The 20,535-nt window shown below is 35.9% G+C and overlaps 1 protein-coding gene across 5 annotated transcripts in view; it reads left to right on the top strand.

The window, feature by feature from the left end:
• Positions 1–20,535, top strand: part of Eya1 (EYA transcriptional coactivator and phosphatase 1) — a 140,954-nt gene that overhangs the window by 49,636 nt on the left and 70,783 nt on the right. For 3 of the 5 annotated variants that reach the window (XM_013028424.1, XM_013028422.1, XM_013028423.1), the window contains 2 exons: positions 9,989–10,071; positions 10,464–10,650. In XM_013028424.1, coding sequence (XP_012883878.1) covers positions 9,989–10,071; positions 10,464–10,650 — 270 coding nt within the window. The remainder of the gene's footprint in view (positions 1–9,988; positions 10,072–10,463; positions 10,651–20,535) is intronic. The other 2 variants (XM_013028426.1, XM_013028425.1) reach the window with 1 other exon arrangement.

The following is a 20,535-nucleotide window of genomic DNA, read 5'->3' as shown; positions in this document are numbered from 1 at the left end:
TAGCTATTTGGAACCTCAATTGCTTAGCAGAATGTCTCGCTGCCCTTTTAAAGCTCCTTTCTGCTCAATAGAAATGATAATTTTTAAAAAGGAATCAATAAAAAAAGATAGAATTTCAGGAAAATATATAGTAAGCTTATTTTATAACCTGCTGTGATAAAGCCTTTGAGATAAATTAAAGCTTTTGGAATAAAGAACACGATAAGGTTGGATATTGCTGTGTTGATATTCAAACTTTCCCCTTAACAGTTTCACTAATCTACTTGGATTTTTTTTTTAATTTAAAAATTATGCTGTTCCTGAGACTTAAACCCAGGACCTTGAGCAAAAATTTTTGTTCAAGGTTGATACTCTACCACTTGAGCCACACCTCTACTTGTGGCTTTTTTACTGGTTAATTTGAGAAAAATGAGTCGCATGGATTTTTCTTCCTGGGCTGGCTTCAAACTCTCATCTTCAGATACACATATGAGTCATCAGGCCTGGCAAGTATACTCAAAATTGTTTTTTAGTTCTCCTCCTCCTTCTCTTCCTCCTCTTCCTTCTCCTCCTCCTCCTCCTTTTCCTCCTCCTCTCCTCCTCCTCTTCTCCTCCTCCTTCTCCTCCTCCTTCTTCACCTTACATTCTAGCATCTTTGCTAAAGTGGTATCTTAAAAAATAACACTCATTGTAATTCTCTTGGCATCTTGTGTTATTATTTTAAGTATTGAAGTTGTATGGAAATCTCATGCATTCCAGTGATAGTAATAATTTGTGATATATACCAATTTTCTTGTCTAGATGAGTTGTTTTTAGTTGATAAAATAACTTTATCAATAAAGATAATAGCTTGCAACCTTTTCTACCTAACTTGAGTTTCATGAAAGGGAAAAGTTCCATGGAAGGGAAAAGTCCTGATTTTCAATAAACCATCTGGCCTTGGGAAAATTGTCTCTGCAGACCACGCTGACTCTTGCCACGTGGAATGCACCTGATGACGGACACGGCCCATGGCAAGGAGGCTGGGCCAGAAAGCAAATGGACTTCTGTGAAAATACACACGGTACAGCTGTTATCTTGCTGCTGAGTAAGCACTGGAAAACATTCTAAAAGCTGTAGGCACAGACAAGCAAGTCCCAGCAGGTTCTAGCCTTGTGCCATTGGCCTGGTGCTGCTCTTAAGATGAGCTTTTGCTCTCTCCGAAGTAAATCTTTGACCTACACGGTACTCATTTGTTTTGTTTTGAAGTTTTTTGACAATGTAGCAAGTGGCATTCTCCAGCTAATCACATACCAAGAACTGGCTTCATATCTACCCTAAATCATGTTACAAATCAATGTAGGCTGTATGATTGTTAACTCTGCGAAAGTAATGGGGATGTATCCGTACACATTCTGCAAGGTGGGTTTTTTTGTTAACTGAACCAATAAGGGCTTATGAACTGGGTGGCCCAGACAGGATCTTCCAGTGACTGTTTCTTGTCCTGGTCGACAAGACTGCTGCCTTTCTTCATAGGAGCCTCTGGCAGTGGCAGGAAGGAAGCAATTTATAATATACTATAGGTGATTTTATATAATTTACCATTCAAGTATACTAGCCTAGAAAGAAGAGTTGCAGTAAAAATAATTTAAAAATTATTTTGTAAACAAATGAGTCCAAATGTATTTGTTTCTGAAATCCAAATTGATTTGTTAAACTCTCTGAGGTGTCCATGTCTCTGTTCCTTATGCATCTATGAATTTGGGGTAACTGAAAATTAATACCACTTGTTATAATACCTTTTGCTGTGACTGATTCAGAAAATCTAGGTGGGAGATTTGGCAGAGTAGATGAGTAAATAATTATCAGGAAACAGAGTTAAGGTAGATTTTGAGCCAAGGGACCATGTTCAAGGCAATCCTTCTCTTCCCTGGGCTTTCAGCTGAAGCTCAGGAGCCTGCCTCAGCGGTGTCATTGGGGAATGTTACAGATAAGCTGAGAAAATGGATGTGGAAATAATTGAAATGGAAATGTATCTAAAAATGGAGAATTCCTAAGAGAAAACCTGGAGGCATCACACTATCTGGCTTCAAAATACACTACAAGGTGGAATCATGGTCCAATGGGATAGATTAGAGAGTACAGAAATAAATCCATTGTATAAGGTGATTTTTCAACAAAGGTGACCAGAACAAAATAAGGTCTGGTACAGTGTCTCAATCATGTAATCTTATCTACTTGGGAAGTAATTGGGAGGATCATAGTTTGAGGCCAACCTAGGCAAAAAGTTAAGGAAGCTCCATCTCAACAAACATGCTGAGTATGATAGGTCCTATCTGTAATCCTAAATATATGGGAGGCAGAGATAGGTGAATCACAATCCCTTATGAACCTATCTGAAAAATAACCTAAAAGAAAAGGAAACTAACAAGCTAAAAAAAAAAAACTGATTGAATGTTTGGTTCAAGCGGTAGAGGACTTGCCTAGCAAGTGCAAGGCCGTGGTTCAAACCTCAGCATTCGCTGCTACATGCAAACGTACAAAGTGAAATGGCAGTTGTTTCAATAAATGGTGCTGGAAAAATCAGGTTATCCATATGCAAAAGAGTAAAATTACACTGCTATCTCCACCATATACAGAAACCAACTCAAACTGGATTAAAAATAGGTTGTTGTTGCTTTATAAATTCCAAGTCTTTCATGTACAAGCAAGACTCTTATTTTCATGAACATACCTATGATACATACAGGCATCTGAGCTATCCATGGGTAAGTATTCCATTAGGAGGCTGCATCTGACCATATGGTTAGTGTCTGGCTAGGATACCAGGAATGGCACCACCAGTGTGAATCTTCATTTTAGCTGGCCACGTAGTTTGTGCTTATGAAGTCCCCAAACCTCCTCTGGGCTCCAGTAGTACTCATAACTAAGTACAACATTAATTTTATTTAATCTATATTCATCTGGACTCTTATCCTGAATATTCAGAAATTTGTTCACTTCTTCCACCAAGTATTAGTAAGGCCTACATTTAATTTTCTTTATACTTAAACCCCAAATCTTTGTCCTTTTCCTATTATTATTATTATTAATTATTGTCATACCAAGTTGTAGAAACATAAATTGCTAATTTGATATGATCATCAATTCATAATAATGATCATGATACAATCTATTTTTTTCTTCTTTTTTATTGTGAAAATACTGTACAGAGGGGTTACAATTACATGGGCAAGATAATGAGTACATTTCTTACCAAGCATTGTAGCCTCCTCCTTTGTTTCCCCTTCCCAACCCTTCCCGTCCTTACAATCTATTTTTTAAGGTGCTCTTCTACCATGTAGTTTAAAAAGAAGTTGACAGTGAATTTTCAAGATAGTAATTGCCACCGCCTAAAATAATGTAGTGGGCTTTGTATGGGGAACCACAGGAAATAGTTCTCTAATCAGCCTGTCACTCCTTCTCAGGCCTAGATGAGCATATGCAGCCTTGCATTTATTAAAAGTTCCCTAGCTCTCTCTTATCTTTTAGACTTGTAATCTTAATATCTCAATTCCCCTAATATACTAACCTTGATACATTGAACACAATAAAAACATTAAAAAAAGAAATAATGCATCCTAAGTGGGGATTATTTCTACCTCAGGGAGTCTTCATAACTTAATATGACAGTAAATGTATTTATCATAATACATTTCTTCTGTGTTTTACTGACCTGGAGGTGATTTCGCACAGAAAGTCATGTGTATCTCAGAAGGAAAACAGTTCCATGTAGCTTTTCAAAGGTATTCCACACACTGTGCCTAATCCCTGATGGGATGTTCTTTTTGGGGTCCAGTCATGGGGCCTGAACTCTGGGCCTGGGCTCTGTCCCTCAGCTCTACAGCTCAAGGCTAGCGCTCTACCACTTGAGCCACAGCACCACTTCCAGCTTTTTTGTTTTGCTTATGTGGTGCTGGGGAATCAAACCCAGGGCCTCAGGCATGCAAGGCAAGCGCTCTACCACTGAGTCACCTTCCCAGCCCCCCTGATGGGATGCTCTAAGAAAAGATTCCTATATACCCATGAGCCTGTGGAAGAAGTTGTGGTTTCCTATCTGGGTCTTGTGCTAATCCTTCTATGTCACCCATGTTCAAGACTAGTAGGTAAGACCCTGCTACAAAAATGTACAACTCTTGCTGGCTGCACAGAGAAAGTGGGTTTTGCAGTGTACATACAAGCTTTCTTGATGGCAGGGTCATTACCATTTTGCCTTTGGTTTTCATGTTCCAAACTTCAGTGAAGCCCATCTTGTAGTACTGGCATTGAAGTCTGTGCCAATATCACTGTGGGATTTTTTGTTCCCTATGATCTTTAGAGTAACTCAGTAACCACAGTTGTCCTATAATTGAAGGCTTCGAGGAGCTTCTTCTCTGAATACTTGAAGAGTATGATTATTCTCTTGTGTAAAAATGAAAGCTTATATGGGTTACATACTTTTAAAGCACTTTCTAGAATATCTACTGAAACTAGAACTAAATTATAGCAGTAGTAAAGCTCAAATATTTCAGGGATTGATGTTATGATATTGTTGTTTGTTTCAGTTTTTTTTTAAGGTGCTTCAATCTACTTGGCCAAAAACATGGGGATTTTTAAGCTATACTCAAGCCCTTCAGCCCAGCAACTCTGGGATTCCTGCGTGTGAGGAGAAGAGCAGATAGGGTCCTGGCACCTCTTGATAACTCAGAGGCCATTCATTAGCTCATCAACTATCTATAAATATATACATATATATTTATATATGAATATAAATAAAAGTTATTTATTTATTTATTTATTTATTTTGCTGGTTTTGAGGCCTGAACTCTGGGCCTGGGCACTGTCCCTAATCTCTTCAGCTCTACCACTTGAGCCACAGTACCACTTTCAGCCTTTTCTGCTTATGTGGTGCTGAGGAATTGAACCCAGGGCCTCATGCATGCAAGACAAGAGCTCTACCACAGAGCCACCTTCCTCATCAGCTGTATTTTAAACATATTGGTTTTATTAAAAAAGGAAAAAGAAGAAAAATGGAGTTCAGGAGCTTTCCCTTAAGAATCGCATGCCTTGCATCCAATAACATTGGGTGGACAGTTTTGGCATCTGTGCAGTGGATTTTCATTGTGGTGTGGTGTGAGGAGTCAGTAGGGACTGGCTTGTTAATGGAAGTTTTATCATGTTTTTGCCACTTGTATTTGGCTTCTAATGTATGTATGTATGTGTGTGTATGTATATATATATATATATATATATGCATGTGTGCATGTTTAAATCCTTTGGAATAAGCTCTCAGAAAATGTTAGTGCATTTTCAAACAATAAAACAATATAGGGTAAAAGGAGGCAGAGGGCTTTGTGTGGACTTTAAAACCAGACAGGCTTATGTTTGATTTCACTTTCATCCCATGGAAGCTCTGTTATCCTCTCTAATCCTCTCGTGAGTATTGATACTCACAATATCAAGTCAAAGAGTGTAAAGCATGTACAAGATAAGGAGAGATCCTAATATATAGTAAGAACTCAGTGTAAGTTGGCTGTTTTGTTTTGTAGCAGGGTCACGGTTTAAAGCCCAGGATGCTCTCAAATTCACCATCATTCTGCCTCTGCCTCCCAAGTGCTAAGATTACAGGCATGCTCTGTAATGCCCACTCTATTTTTAAAGCTACTCTGTCTCATATATTAAGTATGTTTTATGAATTGGGTACAAAGATCCAGTTATTTCTGTAAGCTCCAACATTTCTTCTTGTTGTTATTGTTAATCTGTATGGGAGAAGGACATATACCTTCAAATATAATTAGTACTTGTTGGATTCCTGGTTAATTTGTCACCAGTAGTTAGATTGAAATATCGACTCATTATGCATAGATGTGATTATGCATGTTTATATATGTCTATGTCTGTGTATCTATATGTGCATATAGGTCATATGTGCATATCATAGATTGATTATTTAATGGATGAACTTGTATCTCAGAGTTAGATGATAGACATAGATGGGGTGCGCCAAGCTTTTAGGGAAATGAGGAAGTGATGGGGCGAGGCTGAGGAAGGAAGTTTCTACTGCAACGCTGCATTAAACTATTCAATAGGACTTAGGCAAGGAGTTGAGAGAAGGAAGTCATTGCAGTGAGAGGTAGCATTAGGAGAACTGCATACTGTTGGACTGCTCGCAGACTGGAATCTAGCATGGAGAACGTGGGGTTTAGGAATACTGGGAAGAAACCAAACAAGTCTAAAAGATAAATGGGCACAAGACTATGCCCTAGTAAGCCCTGGTGAGGATTTGTCTTTTATCCTGCAGGTGACAGAGTATCCCTGATGTTCCCTTTTCAGGTAGAGGGTGACAAGATCAGTCGTGCCCATTAAGAGAAAGATTGTGCTGCTTGTGCAGAGCATGCGGTGGAGAGGACCCAAGGGAGGGTAGGGACCCAACCAATAAGGCTCCAGCCCAAATTGAAGGCCTGTAGCCTGGATTAAGTAAGCAGCTCTGTACCAAAGTCCTACTTGAAGGCAGACAGAACAGTATCACAAACTTGCTTCTGTTGGTGAAAAACTAGTTTGACCTACCTACCCTCATTCTCCAGTAGGAACACCTCACCATGAAGCAAGTGAGATCCTTTTGGAAGCTACATTAAGTCTCAGGCCATTGGGGTGCTGTTAAACTCCTGCTCCAGCACACTAAATGGAATGGAATCTCAGCCTGCAGTCAGCCAGTAAATGAGTATAACTTATGTTGAATTCCAGCTAATGTACAGTCTTAGAAATAGGATTCAGTCTGGAAAGTCACTTGGGTACCATTTGAATCACTGAACTGTGATTTACTTGGTCACACCCTACTGGCCTGCATATGCCAATATAACTGCCATGGGCTTTTCTATTTTCTTCCTGGGAATAACTTACAGAATGAAAACATCCATAAAAAAAGACATATCTTCTCTATCTTATTCATTTTCTTGAGGGAGAGGGATTATTGAGATCCATATTTATTGCTCAAAAATGTGTTACTTAAATAAAAGTAGCAAATCATAACCTAAAAATGTGTGAGTTAAATGAAAGTAAAGATTTGTAGTCCAGACTGATTTTTTCCCAGTAAATATATATGAACTAAAGAAAAAAAAGAAAACAAAAGCACATACTTGAATTCTTGCTATTTATAGGTTATCTTTATATATATATCTTTATATATATATTATATATATATTATATATATATTATATATATAATATATAATTATATATATATATAATGTCACTATTAACAAAGACATAAGGATTGAGACATAAGGACCTCATGGCATGAGGTCCAGTGTTTTAAAAACAAAATCAGTCTACGATCATTTTGATATGTCCTGTGAGGCACCAGCTAATATCTTAGTGAGCCTTTTATTCCCATGTAGTCATCACTATGAGTTTGTTATTTCATATATGATTAATAAATATGTGATTGTCACATGCAGATGAGTGTTGATACAGGAAGCCTATCTATGGAGGCTCTGATGTTTGTAGGGAAGAATTAGCACTGAGAGCTCTTTTTATCCTCTGAGATAGGTGTTCTGGGAACTTTGATCAATAGCTTTTCCTGAAACGGATAAATAAGGAAACCTCAATATGAATTTGTATGATAATTGAATTCAAACTGATCTGAGGAAATATTCCTTTCTCTATAGAAATAACCAATTCTTGGGTCAGGCTCACCAAGTATATAGATGCTTGATATGTAATTAGGAAAAGAATGTCAAAAATGCAAAGAGATTAAGTCATATTTATGTAATTTGAGCAAGTAAAAAAGAGGGAAAGAGTAATAAATGCTGTAGAGAAAGAAAGACTTCAGAGCACCTAGCATCAGTGTAATAAGGAGCTAATTGTGCTTTGTAAAACTTTAACTCATTCTATGCTTTTAGAACCCTATAAAGGAGGGATTTTTTTCAGACAGATAGAAAATTGTGTCTTAGAGTGGTTAATAAGTTGTCCAAAGTCTAAACAGCTCATACCTGATGAATCAAAACCTCTCTCCTGTGTTTTCTGAGCAGTAAACCAGTATTTAAATGTTCAGCAGTAGATAATTGGCATAAAGTACCATGTTTTATGCCCAAACATATAGGTGAACAAAAGATTTACACTAAAGACTCTCTTTAATCTACCATTGCATTTCTTGCCTAATTCACTTGAGATACATCTTATTTAGTTATTTATTTATTTATTTATTTTTGTCAGTTGTAGGGCTTGAACTCTGGGCCAGGACACTATCCCTCAGCTCTTTAGCTCAAGGCAAGTGCTCTTCTACTTGAGTCACAGCACCACTTCCAATTTTTCATTTTTTAAAAGAATAGCTTTTATTTATTTATTTATATTTATTTTTTTGTCGTGGGGCCTGAACTCTGGGCCTGAGCGCTGTCCCTTAGCTCTTCAGCTCAAGGCTAGTGCTCTACCACTTGAGCTACAGCGCCACTTCCAATGGCTTTTATTTATGATCACAGAATCAATATAAGTTTTGAGAAGAAAATTTAGATGTGGACATTGATTACCAAATATGTGACCATGGATCGAATCCTTCAGAGAGAACATAAATTTCTATGTTCTTAAAAAATTTTGTTATGCTTTTAAGAGGATTTTAAAGTGAGATTGTCAAAAATACTTTCTTGTTCAAGTTTTTACTTTCACAAAATTTTGTGATTCCATTTTTCTGAGTAGCACTCATTAAGCACTTGGAATAATTTTCTGAGTTTGTTGTTAATAACAATGCTGAAAACATCTTTGTTATCTGTGACTTTTTCCCCTAAATATTTGGGTATAAATTTTGAATAAATTTATAATTGGTATGAAAATTTTCTCAGTCATTAACTACATAGCCCAACAGGAAGGTAATTCCTGTTTAAAAACCACTGTATGGTATATGAATGCCTTTTATTCACCATATAATTGCTGATCCCTGTGCAGAAATCTTTGCCAATAAGACTATCAAGAATAGGATAATTTTAACATAGCTTACTAGTAAAATAGTAAGAAATTCAAGGGAGGAGATTAAGCTTTGTTCTTAGTTATATGCTGTATTGTGCCTTTTGATAGTTGTTGAACAATATGGACATTCACCAGTACAACCAGTACATTCACCTTGACAATGCACAAGAGAGAAAAGACTAAGCCTGGCCCTCTTTAATCCTTACTGAATCCAATTCTTCTATTGGTCTTCTACTAGTGGAAATGATGAGTTTTCTCATAAATAATAGTATCTCAAAGCACTTTAAGTTCTTGGAAATAGCATCACAGTTTTTGAGCTACCAAAAACTTTAAAGATGGCCAGGCACCGGTGTTTCACACCTGTAAAGACTAGCTTCTCAGGAGGCTGAGATCTGAGGATCACAGTTCAAAGCCAGCCCAGGTAGGAAAGTCTGTGAGACTCCTATCTCCAATTAACCACCAGAGTAGTCTGTTACCCAAAGTAGTAGAGAGCTACTCTTGAGCAAATAAAGCTCAGAGATAATGCCCAGGCCCTGAGTTCAAGCCCCAAAACTGAAACAACAACAACTAAACTTCAATCCATTAATAAATGGATTAATAATCAGAGCATGCATCTTTAATAGGAAGACTTGAAAGATCTTAGTATCTTACAGATTAAAATAGCGTATATCCTCAAGTCGTAGAGCACCAGCCATGAGGGAAAACACTGAGTGAAAACACAAGGTCCTGAGTTCCAGCCTCAGTTACAAAACAAAAAACAAAATAAAATAAAATAAAAATAGTATTGTGAAAGATACTTTCATACAAATGCATAATTCTATTCTTGGTTGATGTGACTTAGGTGTTCAGAAATTTGAACTTTTTATTTCTTCATCTTTCATAATACAGTGAAATTATAATAGTCAACCATTGTAAGAAAACAAAATTTTATTCACAGCAGTGGATTCCAGTGTTGAAGATAAATCAAGTTCCAATTCTGCCTTAAGTGATATTTTTCTACAGTCATATTTTTCCGCATAGCTTAGTAAGTTTTATTTCTTTTCATTTTGTTTTAGGTAGTAGCTTTACAACATCGTCAGGATTATACACAGGAAATAATTCACTCACAAATTCCTCCGGATTTAACAGTTCTCAGCAGGTAATTTAAAGAGCCAATTTAACTTCTGAAATACGTTTAAGTACAACATGATATTATTATATTTTAAAAAAACACTTTCTGTTAAAGTGTGAGAACTTTCCTCAGCTTTTTAATAGGTTTTTTTCTTTAAACAGTTTCTTTAACAGTCTTTTTATGAGTTATTTGGTTTTCAGATTGATTTACTTTTACTGTACTGAATCATAGAAGAGAAGCTATTTGAAGAATGTGTATAATCTTATGTAGTTTGTTTGCAAGTGTGTGAGTTCATCAGTGAATGTGAACTCAGCTAGATGAATTTAGAAAACACACATAAATACAAACATACTTATAATTGTTAAAAACTTGAGAAATCATGGTTCCTGACAGATTATTCCTCTGCTTTCATTTAATAGGACTATCCAGCTTATTCTAGTTTTGCCCAGGGTCAGTATGCACAGTATTATAACAGCTCACCATACCCAGCTCATTACATGACAAGCAGTAACACCAGCCCAACCACACCATCCACCAATGCCACCTACCAACTCCAAGAACCACCATCTGGCATCACGAGTCAAGCAGTTACGGACCCCACAGCAGGTAATTCTGTTTATTCATCCTGAAGGCTGCGTCTTTACATGGTGTTTTCTTATTGCTGAATTTTAAGAATGCTTTGCACATCTGAGAGTCCCAAGTTCTTTGTCACTTATGTACTTACAAATACTTTTTCACAGTCTATGACTTATCTTCCACTTAACAGGATTTTTCACAGAAAACTTTTTATTTTAATTAAGTCCCTAGTCAATTTTTCCCCCATCAGTCACACTTTTGATATTGTATCTAAAAAGTTATTAGGAAACCCATGGCCATCAGTTTCTAATCTGTTTTGAATTGTTTCTTATGCAAGATTTAAGACTAGGGTATAGTTTTTGCTTGTTTTGTTTTTGGTGTATGGATCTAGTGGTTCTAACCATCACTTATGGAAATTACTGTGTTTTCTCCATTATCTAATTTTGTCCCTTGTCAAAAATCAGTTGACTGTCTATGTGCATCTATTTTAATCCAGTGATCTATTTATTCTTTGCCAATATCACATTGTCTCGGTTGCTATAACTCAATAGTAAGTCTTAAGGACAGTACATCATGTTACTTTGTTCTACAACATTGTGTTTGCTATTCAACATCTTTGTCTCTTTAAACTTCAGAATCAGTTTGTCAATATTTACAAAGCAAACTTTTGGGATTCCAGTGAAATTAAGAATAAGTTAAGATAAATTAAAATCTTGATAATATCAAACCTTGCTATCCATAGATATGAAATAGCTTTTTATTTAGATCTTAGATTTCTTTTATTACGATTTTATGCTTTTCCTTATAGATGTTGCATAACTTTGTTAGATTTATAGCTTCACCCTCTCTGCATCTTTGAATAAATACTTGCATATAAGTAAGCAATAGGCTTATATCTGTTACTTTGCTTCCTGAAACATTGTTATTTCTTAGTTCTAGGAGATATTTCATTTTAATTTTTGATTTATCAGTTTTTCATTTTCAATATAGACATTTGTCATTTATGAACAAAGACATATTTATTTCTACCTTCACAATCTATTCATCTGTTGTTATTTTTTTCTTCTTAAATTAACTAGGCCTTCCTAAACAATGGAATGGTACATGAAGCATTTGATCTTTGTTCCTGATCTTAGGGAGAAAGCAGCTAGTTTTTTCACTATGAAGTTTTGATTAGCTGTAGGTTTCATTAGATGTCCTTTATCAACTTGAGGAATTTCCTATAAATTTCAAAATTTGACAGAATTTTTTATTATGAATGATGGTTAGATTTTGTCTAATGCTTTTTCCCTACTTATTAATACAATCATGACTTTTCATCTTTAGCCTAGTTGTATGTTGGATTGCATTTATTTAATTGTCAAATATGAACCAACCTTGTATTGTCTGGAATAAATCCTATTTAGTAATGGTAGATAATTATTTTTTTTAAATATTATCATTATGTAGTCGTACACAGGGGTTACCATTTGACGGATTTCCATAAGTAGAAAGCATCTTGATCAATATCACTCCTTTCATAATTCTCCCCTATTCCTCCCAACCCAAGTGCACATCTTAATTTTCCTACTTTTATAGGATATGCTGTGAATATTATGACTGCATTCTTTTTATGTATAATTCTTTCATTGATTCTTCAATTCTGTTTGCTGACATTTTGTTAAGTATCTCCCATCTACATTCATGACGGATCCTTGTCTGTAGTTTTTATGTCTAGCAATATCCTTGTCTGGTTTTGGTAGTAAGGTAATGTTGGCTTCTGACTAAATTATGGAAAATTCCCTCTGCTTCTGTTTTCTAGAGAAGGTTATGGAAAATTCAAATAATTTGCTCATTAAATGTTGGATAGCATTTACCAGTGAACTCATCTGGATCTAGTCTGTTCTGTTGGGGAAATTTACTAATTATTGATTCAGTTTCTTCATTAGATATGGTTGTATTCAACCTAATCTGTTTTTCTTTGAATGAGTTGTGTTAGATTGTGTCTTTCAAGGAATTTGTTCATTGCATCTGCTTTATCCAATTTGTAGGCATAGATATGTTCAGGAAATTCTTTTGTTTCATTTTTAAATTTTGAGACAGGTTCTAAACAAGTAGTCCAGGCTGGCCCCAAACTTAGGATCATTTTGCCTCAACTTCTAGAGCACTTGGACCAACAGATACATGCTACATGCTATATCATAATTTTATTATCCTTTAAGTGTTTATGGAATCCCTAGTAATCACCTACGTTTATTTATGATACTAACCATTTGTATATTTTTCTTTTTAAAAAAATCTTGATTGGCTTGAGTAGAAGCTAAATTGTTAACTATACTTTATTAAAGACAATTTTTACTGATTTTGTTCCTTTTTGTGAAAAACTGTTATTGACTTCTCTTAGTCTCATTACTTCTTTGCTTACTTTTGACTTAATCACTTTGACTTGTCTAATTTGTTAATATTGAAGATTGAGTGATTGATTTCAGATCTCCTTTTGCCCTGTATACAATTCAATCCTGTAAATTTCCTTCAAAGCACTGTTTTTGTTGTATTTCACATTTCTAGTTTTTTTAATGTATTTGAAAGTATTTTTAACTTAAGTTTTATTAGTATTGGAACCCTTCCTTTGAATTAGGAATGTATTCATTGAATTTATAGAAGTTTTAGCATTTTTGATGGTGTCTGATCTGTATCATTACAAACACTCCATTACAAACACTCACATCTTATCTGCTAAATGACTTTCTGAGATGAGAGAATGTGTTTAGCTTCTGAAAAGTAGGTTATTCATGGTAAACTAAGTGGAAATTTTGTATCAGAATCAAAATTTGTTCATTGCTCAATCTCAGACTGGAATATAGCACCACAATTAAATCTATGGTTGCCTTCAATTTAAATACTTGTTCACTTCGTTTTAAATTTTATAACAATTCTTTAGTTAGGTCATTGATTTTATTCAGAGTTTGAAAATATAGATATAGAGAAAAAAGTTTTAGGGTCTTTTCATTTTATGCGAATACCTAAACAATCCTTTCATCTCTTAACCCTGAAGTAGAGATCTCCAAACATTAGATATATTAATAATAGCATCATAAAAAAGTGTTTTCAAAACAGAAGTGATTTAATATTTCAACAACTTGAAAATATTATCAGAAAGGATTTTCTTCTGAAAAGATCACTAAAAACAGCCATTCTATAAAAGTACCATTTATCCTATCATTCATGTATGTCTGATCAAAACCTATGTTCGAAAATTCATTTCTAATTCTATTACTGTGTGTGTTAAAATAATTTCGCTTGAAAATTTTGTGTCTAAAATCTCTTAGAATGTTTCATTGTAATTATATTGTAATAATATATAATAAATTAGGTTCAATTGCAATTGCTGGGCTTCCAGCCTTATTTGCATTATTACCTTCAATCTTAGTGTATCCTTGAGGTAGGTACTCTTGTCTGCATTTTATAAATTTGCCTATTTTTTTTGCTCAAAACTCAGGGTACTATACTCAGTCAGTTTTAATATATTAGATTCCAAAGACACATAGCCTTTTAATGTTCGATAAACATTAAGTAATAAGAATTTTCAGACTGAGCTCATATGAAAAGATTCTATTTATAACACTTAAGAAGAAAAGGGAATAAATGGTAAATATAAAATTTATAAAATTTAAATATAAATAAAAAATTTCATGTGTATGCAAAAATAAAAGCCAATTGTTTATTAAGAATGAGTTTTATTATGAATGCTATAGAAAAGTCAATTTTTTCAAGAAGTTTGCTCATTGAATTTCTTACCCAAAAGGTGGTTGAAATCCACCTTTGCACTAGCTGACCACAGGAAGACAATTTAGTGGCTAAGGTGATGTACAGGAATCATGCCAATATTAAATTTCAAGTGACAGAGGAAAAATCAGTGTAAGAGGGAATTCAATATGCATGGGAAACCATTTGTTCCCTCTGTGCTTTGATCCCTGCCAAAGCACAAGAAAGTAGAGCAAAAGACTTGAAAAACGGGAATGTTCTTGTGTAAAGTTGCTGGACTCTGAGCTCTCACAGGAACTCAGTGTGACAGGATGAAAGACTAGACTGCCAGACATCTTTCCTGTAAAAGCAGGAAAATTGAGCCTCATCTATAGTACCTGCCATACCTGCGCATGCTCACTATGGAAATGATTGGCAGGTTTGCAATGGCATACAAGCCCTATATGTTCATGTAATAGCATGCATAAGGCTGCTACATGTGGCTTTGGAAAATCTGCTGGCCATACTTGCTCTTTTACACAGATGCTTGTGGACTTCGGAAAAGTTTGCAATTTGTTCAGCTCAAGAATAAACCATTTTCAGCAAAGCAATTTTAACTAACTTTTTGGGGGGAAACATTTGTCAGCAAAACAAATATTTGTATCTAAAATAGCCAGGCTATTAAGATGTGAGAAAACAAAACAGATGTTTGTTTTGGGTTGTTGAATTTGTTTTGTCTTGATGGTAGTTATTTTTTTCTTTCTTTTTTCCCCCAAAGGACATACAGTGTTAGCCATAATGAGATTATAAGAGGCATGGAAATACAGTTTACTCTTCATTTTTATAATTGTCAGAAATGTCATAAAAGTAAAGTTTATTGCCTGTGAACTTTTCACTTTGTTTCTAAAAAGTGAAAATTCAGTCTTTTAGCATTTCTCCCTTTCAGGTCTCATTCTTGGTGAGCCTAATTTTTTGATTAGTTGGCCAGCTGTCAATATTAGTACATTGGATTCTAGGATACTGTCCTTTCTTGCATTTATACTTAACAGATGATTTGTATATAAATAATCAAAATAAGAAACCATATGTTTTTGAGCTAATTAAATTAGCTTATTAACTCTCCAAAGCACTGACTATTCTGTACTCTTTCATAAAGAATTGTTTTCTTATTTTAAATGTTGTAAAATATTATCCTATGGGATGAATCAGATGAGTTTTTTGGTTTAAGTTGGAAGACAACAGCATTTACCAATTTGTTGTTGTTTTTTAAACTAGAAGTAGTTGAGGAAACACAGCTGACTGTGTTTGCCATCTTTCTACTTCATTAGTTGGGATTAGATGGTTTAGGGTATGTGCATTTGTGTGTGTGTGTGTGTGTGTGTGTGTGTGTGTGTGTGTGTGTGTACATGCGTGCGTGTGTGCGAGCTGCAGGGGAATATTATACTAGACAAATATTTTACAACTGAGCTACATCTCTAGCTTAGTAAGCAGGTTTGGGAACTAAGTTTTAAACAAAGATAGGACTAAGAAGTTAATAGCTATCACTTTTATTCCTAGTTTGAGATCCAGATTTTCAGCTTAGTAAGTTTAATGAGTAATTTTAGTTTACTGACTAGCAAAAGTACCAGAGAATGGGACAGAATTGTGAAGGCACAGAAGTGTTTACAGAGAAGGGTGTATCTCCTTGATCTCTGTACCCAGCTACTTCTTTCCTTTGAGCAGTTTCAAGGATTCCCTTTGCTTATATAAACACACACACACACACACACACACACACACACACACACACATCCTACTTGCCCCCAGCCATTCTTACCCCCATTTAACTGTGTATATCTTTTCTTTTCTCTGTTTCTTTTGTTTATTTTTCTTTTCTAAAAGCCTTAAAAGCTGAGGTAATTGTCACCCTGTTCCATGAAATATGGACAAGGTTGTTATTACTCCCATTTTACAGATAGGAAATCTAAGACAAAATCACTGATTCAACCTCCAGGAGCTTGGCTTCAACCTGGAGTTCCTAATAAAGCATGTTGTTTCTAAAAAACACTGCATCTGAAGTTGCCAAAGGATAGAAAAATAAAATGTAAAGATTCCTAAAAGGTATTAGCTATGCAACATTCATTTTCTTCATTCATAGCACACTGTGAAGGTATATTCTATGGGATCTCAGTTAAGTATATGCCAAATGTTTTAATGAGCTCTACTTACCAATAAGATAGTGATAATACAGGTCAAAATGGATAAGGAAGAAGTATGCCGTACAGCATATTTTAGGTTAGTGTGTGGAGAGCTTGTAGCTCATTGTTCACACTTAATTCTCTTGCCTTCCACTTTCCCAGAGTTGTTCTGTCTCCACTGCCCATTCTCCTCTTTTTTTTTTAATTTTTTTTTGGGGGGTCTGGTCATGGGGCCTGAACTCTGGGCCTGGGTGCTGTCCCTCAGCTCTTCAGCTCAAGGCTAGCACTCTACCACTTGAGCCACAGAGCCACTTCTGGCTTTTTTCTGAGGAATCGAACCCAGGGCCTCATGCATGCAAGGCAAGCGCTCTACCACTGAGCCACCTTCCCAGCCCCCAGTCTCCTCTTTAGTACCTGCCACCCCTGGCTTAGCAACCATTCAGCAGTGGGTGGCATCTCTTCACATATTTCTTCCCTTCCCTTCTTCTTCAATGGCCTCATTTTCCTCCTTCCCTCCTCCCTCACCTCTGTTTCTCTACTCAGCACAGGCTGATGAACCATTAAGTAGAAGAATAATATTGTTTGAAAAAAATGGGAGTCATTATTTTAAGGTGAAAGTGGGCTTGGTAATCCCCTAAATTACCTTCTAAGGCTGTGAAAATATTTATATGACTTTTTAAGAATATTGAATACCATATACCAAATACCTTCACCAAAAAAACCTCTTCATACAATTACCGTTTCTCACTTCATGAAGCTGCTGATATTTGAGAATCATTTCCTACTGGTTTACATTACATTTATAATCTTTTGCCTGGGAAACATAGATTGACTGGGAATCATGTCTGACAGTGTTTTTGTGACAAAATAGCTTGAGTTTCAATCAACTGATTTAAAAAATGTAGAGCATAACTTATATCCATAAATCTACTTCATTACTTTGGCATGAAACTGCTAGGCACTAGAGAAGCTTTAAACTTTAATGTTACAAATGACCTTACAGATTCTTTTGCCTGAGACCTTCACTTTTGTAAGTATGAATAAGGAATCCGGAAAGGCTGAACTTTTCCAAAATGTCATAGCCTGCCACTGGTTGGGTTTTTTTGTTGGCCCTTTGGGGGGCCGGCAGGATATACTCGACTTTCTTCACATTTTCTCAGGAAGCCCAACCTTCTTCTAAAGATGATATATTACCTTGGTTTTCCCTCCTTAACCAGAGGATATCCCTAAATGTCTCTTAGATATCACACTTTGTCGGTCGTGGGCCTCTGGGCCTGGGTGCAGTCCCTCAGCTCTTCAGCATAAAGCAAGCACTCTACCACTAGAGCCACAACGCCACTTCTGGTCTTTTTGGTGGCTAATTGGCGATAAGAGTCTCACAGACTTTCCTGCCTGGGCTGGCTTTGAACCTTGATCCTCAGCTCTCAGCCTCCTGAGTAGCTAGGATTACAAGCATGAGCCACTAGCGCCTGACCAATATCACACTTTTGTACAATAAAATTTAACCTAGATTGATAGCTAGGGATTTAGAGCTGGACTAACTGACCCTTGGTTTGAATCCTGATTCTACTACTTGCTCTGGGCATGTAATCTTATTTGAAGTAACCAACTTACAGTATAAGTAACCAGACTTCACAGAAAGTTTTCCCCCCGATAGTAAAGTTAATTTAAAATTAGAAATGTGTACAAAAAATGCCTTATATGATTATGTTGGCCAATAGCATGAAGCTAACTACATCTACCACTCTATAGAGAAAACCAAGGGACCATGGAACCTATCTCTACGCATTCTTACTTTCAATTTTCTTGATTTGGGATTAGTGTGCCATCCCTTAAGTTAATCATGAGCATTTCACGTTCAGGGCTATCACAGTGTCTACTACTGTCCTGTATCTACTTCATGATGCTCATTTATGTAACTGTTCTGGGTGCTTGAGTCTCAAACATAACAATGTCTATGTTTAGGAAGCAATATGTTGTTCTTTTTATCTGACTATCACATGACCATAAGTAGGATATAATTATTGGATTCCACTCCTCATGTTCACTGAATTCAGATCATCTGTCTGAGGATCTTACAATCTGCACTATTTTTGTAAGCCATATGTTGTTAGCAGACAACTTCAGGGTCTAACAAGAGATCACAACTCATCTGGCCTTGATCCAGTGTCATTGTACCTGTGGTCAGAGCATCTTGGCTAGGAGATCAGTTACTTCATTCTGTTTGGAGGAGTCATCTTTCACCTAACTCAGATTTAGAGGTGAGCCAGGAAGGCTTCCATACTCCCTGATTAGAGATGACAGCTTGTAAAAACCTTCTTCCTTTATGGTGACCATCTGATCTCGGAGTATAAAGTGGGATTAGAGATCCACTCTAGGGTAAATGTGAATGCTTTAATCCTAGCTGCTTGGAAGGCTGAGATCTGAGGATCCTGGTTTGAAGCCAGCCTGGGTAGACATATCTGAGAGACTTTTATCTCTTCAGTGAACCAGCAAAAAAGCCAGATATGGAAGTAATACAGCAACACACACATACACACACACACAAAGATGTGAAATGTTCATTTCTAAATTTTCTAGGAACCTACCGGGCCTTCATGCCAGGCAGCAAGACACCATAAAAATTTTAAAAAACACTTTCTGTAACAGAATCATTTAAGGAGTTTACCAGGCCAGAAAAATATCTTCAAATATTTTCAACAATGAAACTATTTTATATTAATTAATAAAAGATATAAGATTAGCAAAAGGTTTAGAAGTTCACAAAAGGGAATATAGGGAATATAACTTAAAAAATATATAAGCCTTTCTAACATATGCAAAGTAACAATTATCTACTATTATTCAATGCCTGAAAAAATAGCAAAGAAGTCTTTAAAGAAAAGGCAACCCGGGCTGGGAAGGTGGCTCCGTGGTAGAGCGCTTGCCTTGCATGCCTGAAACCCTATGTTCAATTCCTCGGCACCACATAAGTAAAAATCAAAAAGAGAAGTGGCTCTGTGGCTCAAGTGGTAGAGGGCTATCCTTGAGCTGAAGAGCTGAGGGACAGTGCCCAGGCCCAGTGTTCAGGTCCCACTAGCGGACCCCCCCCCAAAAAAAATAGATAAGAAAAGGCAACCCATGTGCACATTATGGTAAAACTGACAGGATTTAAATAGACAGGATCCTTGTTAAAACTCTGGCACTATGTATAAGCAAAGAGGTGACACATTGAAGGTGGCATAAGAAACATAGCTAAATGAGGAATTTGTGCTGGTTAGTTAATAAACCAATGTTTATGATGGTTGGAGTGACTCAAGGTGTATCTTTTAGTAAGAAGATGACTAATCTACTGGAGGGAGAGCCTAAGAATTAGCTGCTGATAGGAAGGTTTAGGAAGTCTTCATTGATAGATAAGTGATCTTTAAGGCTGAGTAATGCAAACTGTGTCCTTTACTTGATAAACAAGAGATAGAACTAAAAAAATTTTAAAAAAAAGGAAGTCACTTGCCCCAGGTTCATTCAAGTGGGAGTAGGAGCGAAGAGGAACTGATGGACTCTTCCAAGTTCCAGGAGTCTGTTTTACTTGCTAATATAGAAGGATTTATGAAATCTTCTGTAATGTCTACAAATGTAGAATTTTAATGATCTTGTGTTGATTTTAATATTAAATGATTACATAAATTTTAATTTTTAAATGAGGTTTTTAAAGTAAATACAGCAATTTATATTTTGACTAGCTAGGAGAAAAAAATTAGATAATCTTCCTAGCGCTAATAGATAAAAGCTAGGCTGAAGAAACACTTTTCAGCCTTGATTTATATGTGCCTGTGTTACACACTAGTTACTTAATGCAGAAATGAATAACAAATAGGTTATACTCTGACAAAGTAGAAGTAGAAGACCTTTTCTCAAAATAATTCTGTCTGGTTGTTTATTCTTCACTACAAACATAAATTACTGAAAATATTGTAAGACTCTGTTACAGATATAAGAATAATTACTAGGGACTAAACAAGATTTAGATAGAAAATTC

The sequence above is a fragment of the Dipodomys ordii genome, unplaced genomic scaffold, assembly GCF_000151885.1.
Source record: "Dipodomys ordii isolate 6190 unplaced genomic scaffold, Dord_2.0 Scaffold109, whole genome shotgun sequence".
NCBI classification, from domain to species: Eukaryota; Metazoa; Chordata; class Mammalia; order Rodentia; family Heteromyidae; genus Dipodomys; species Dipodomys ordii.
This window is presented reverse-complemented; position numbering and strand designations above follow the sequence as displayed.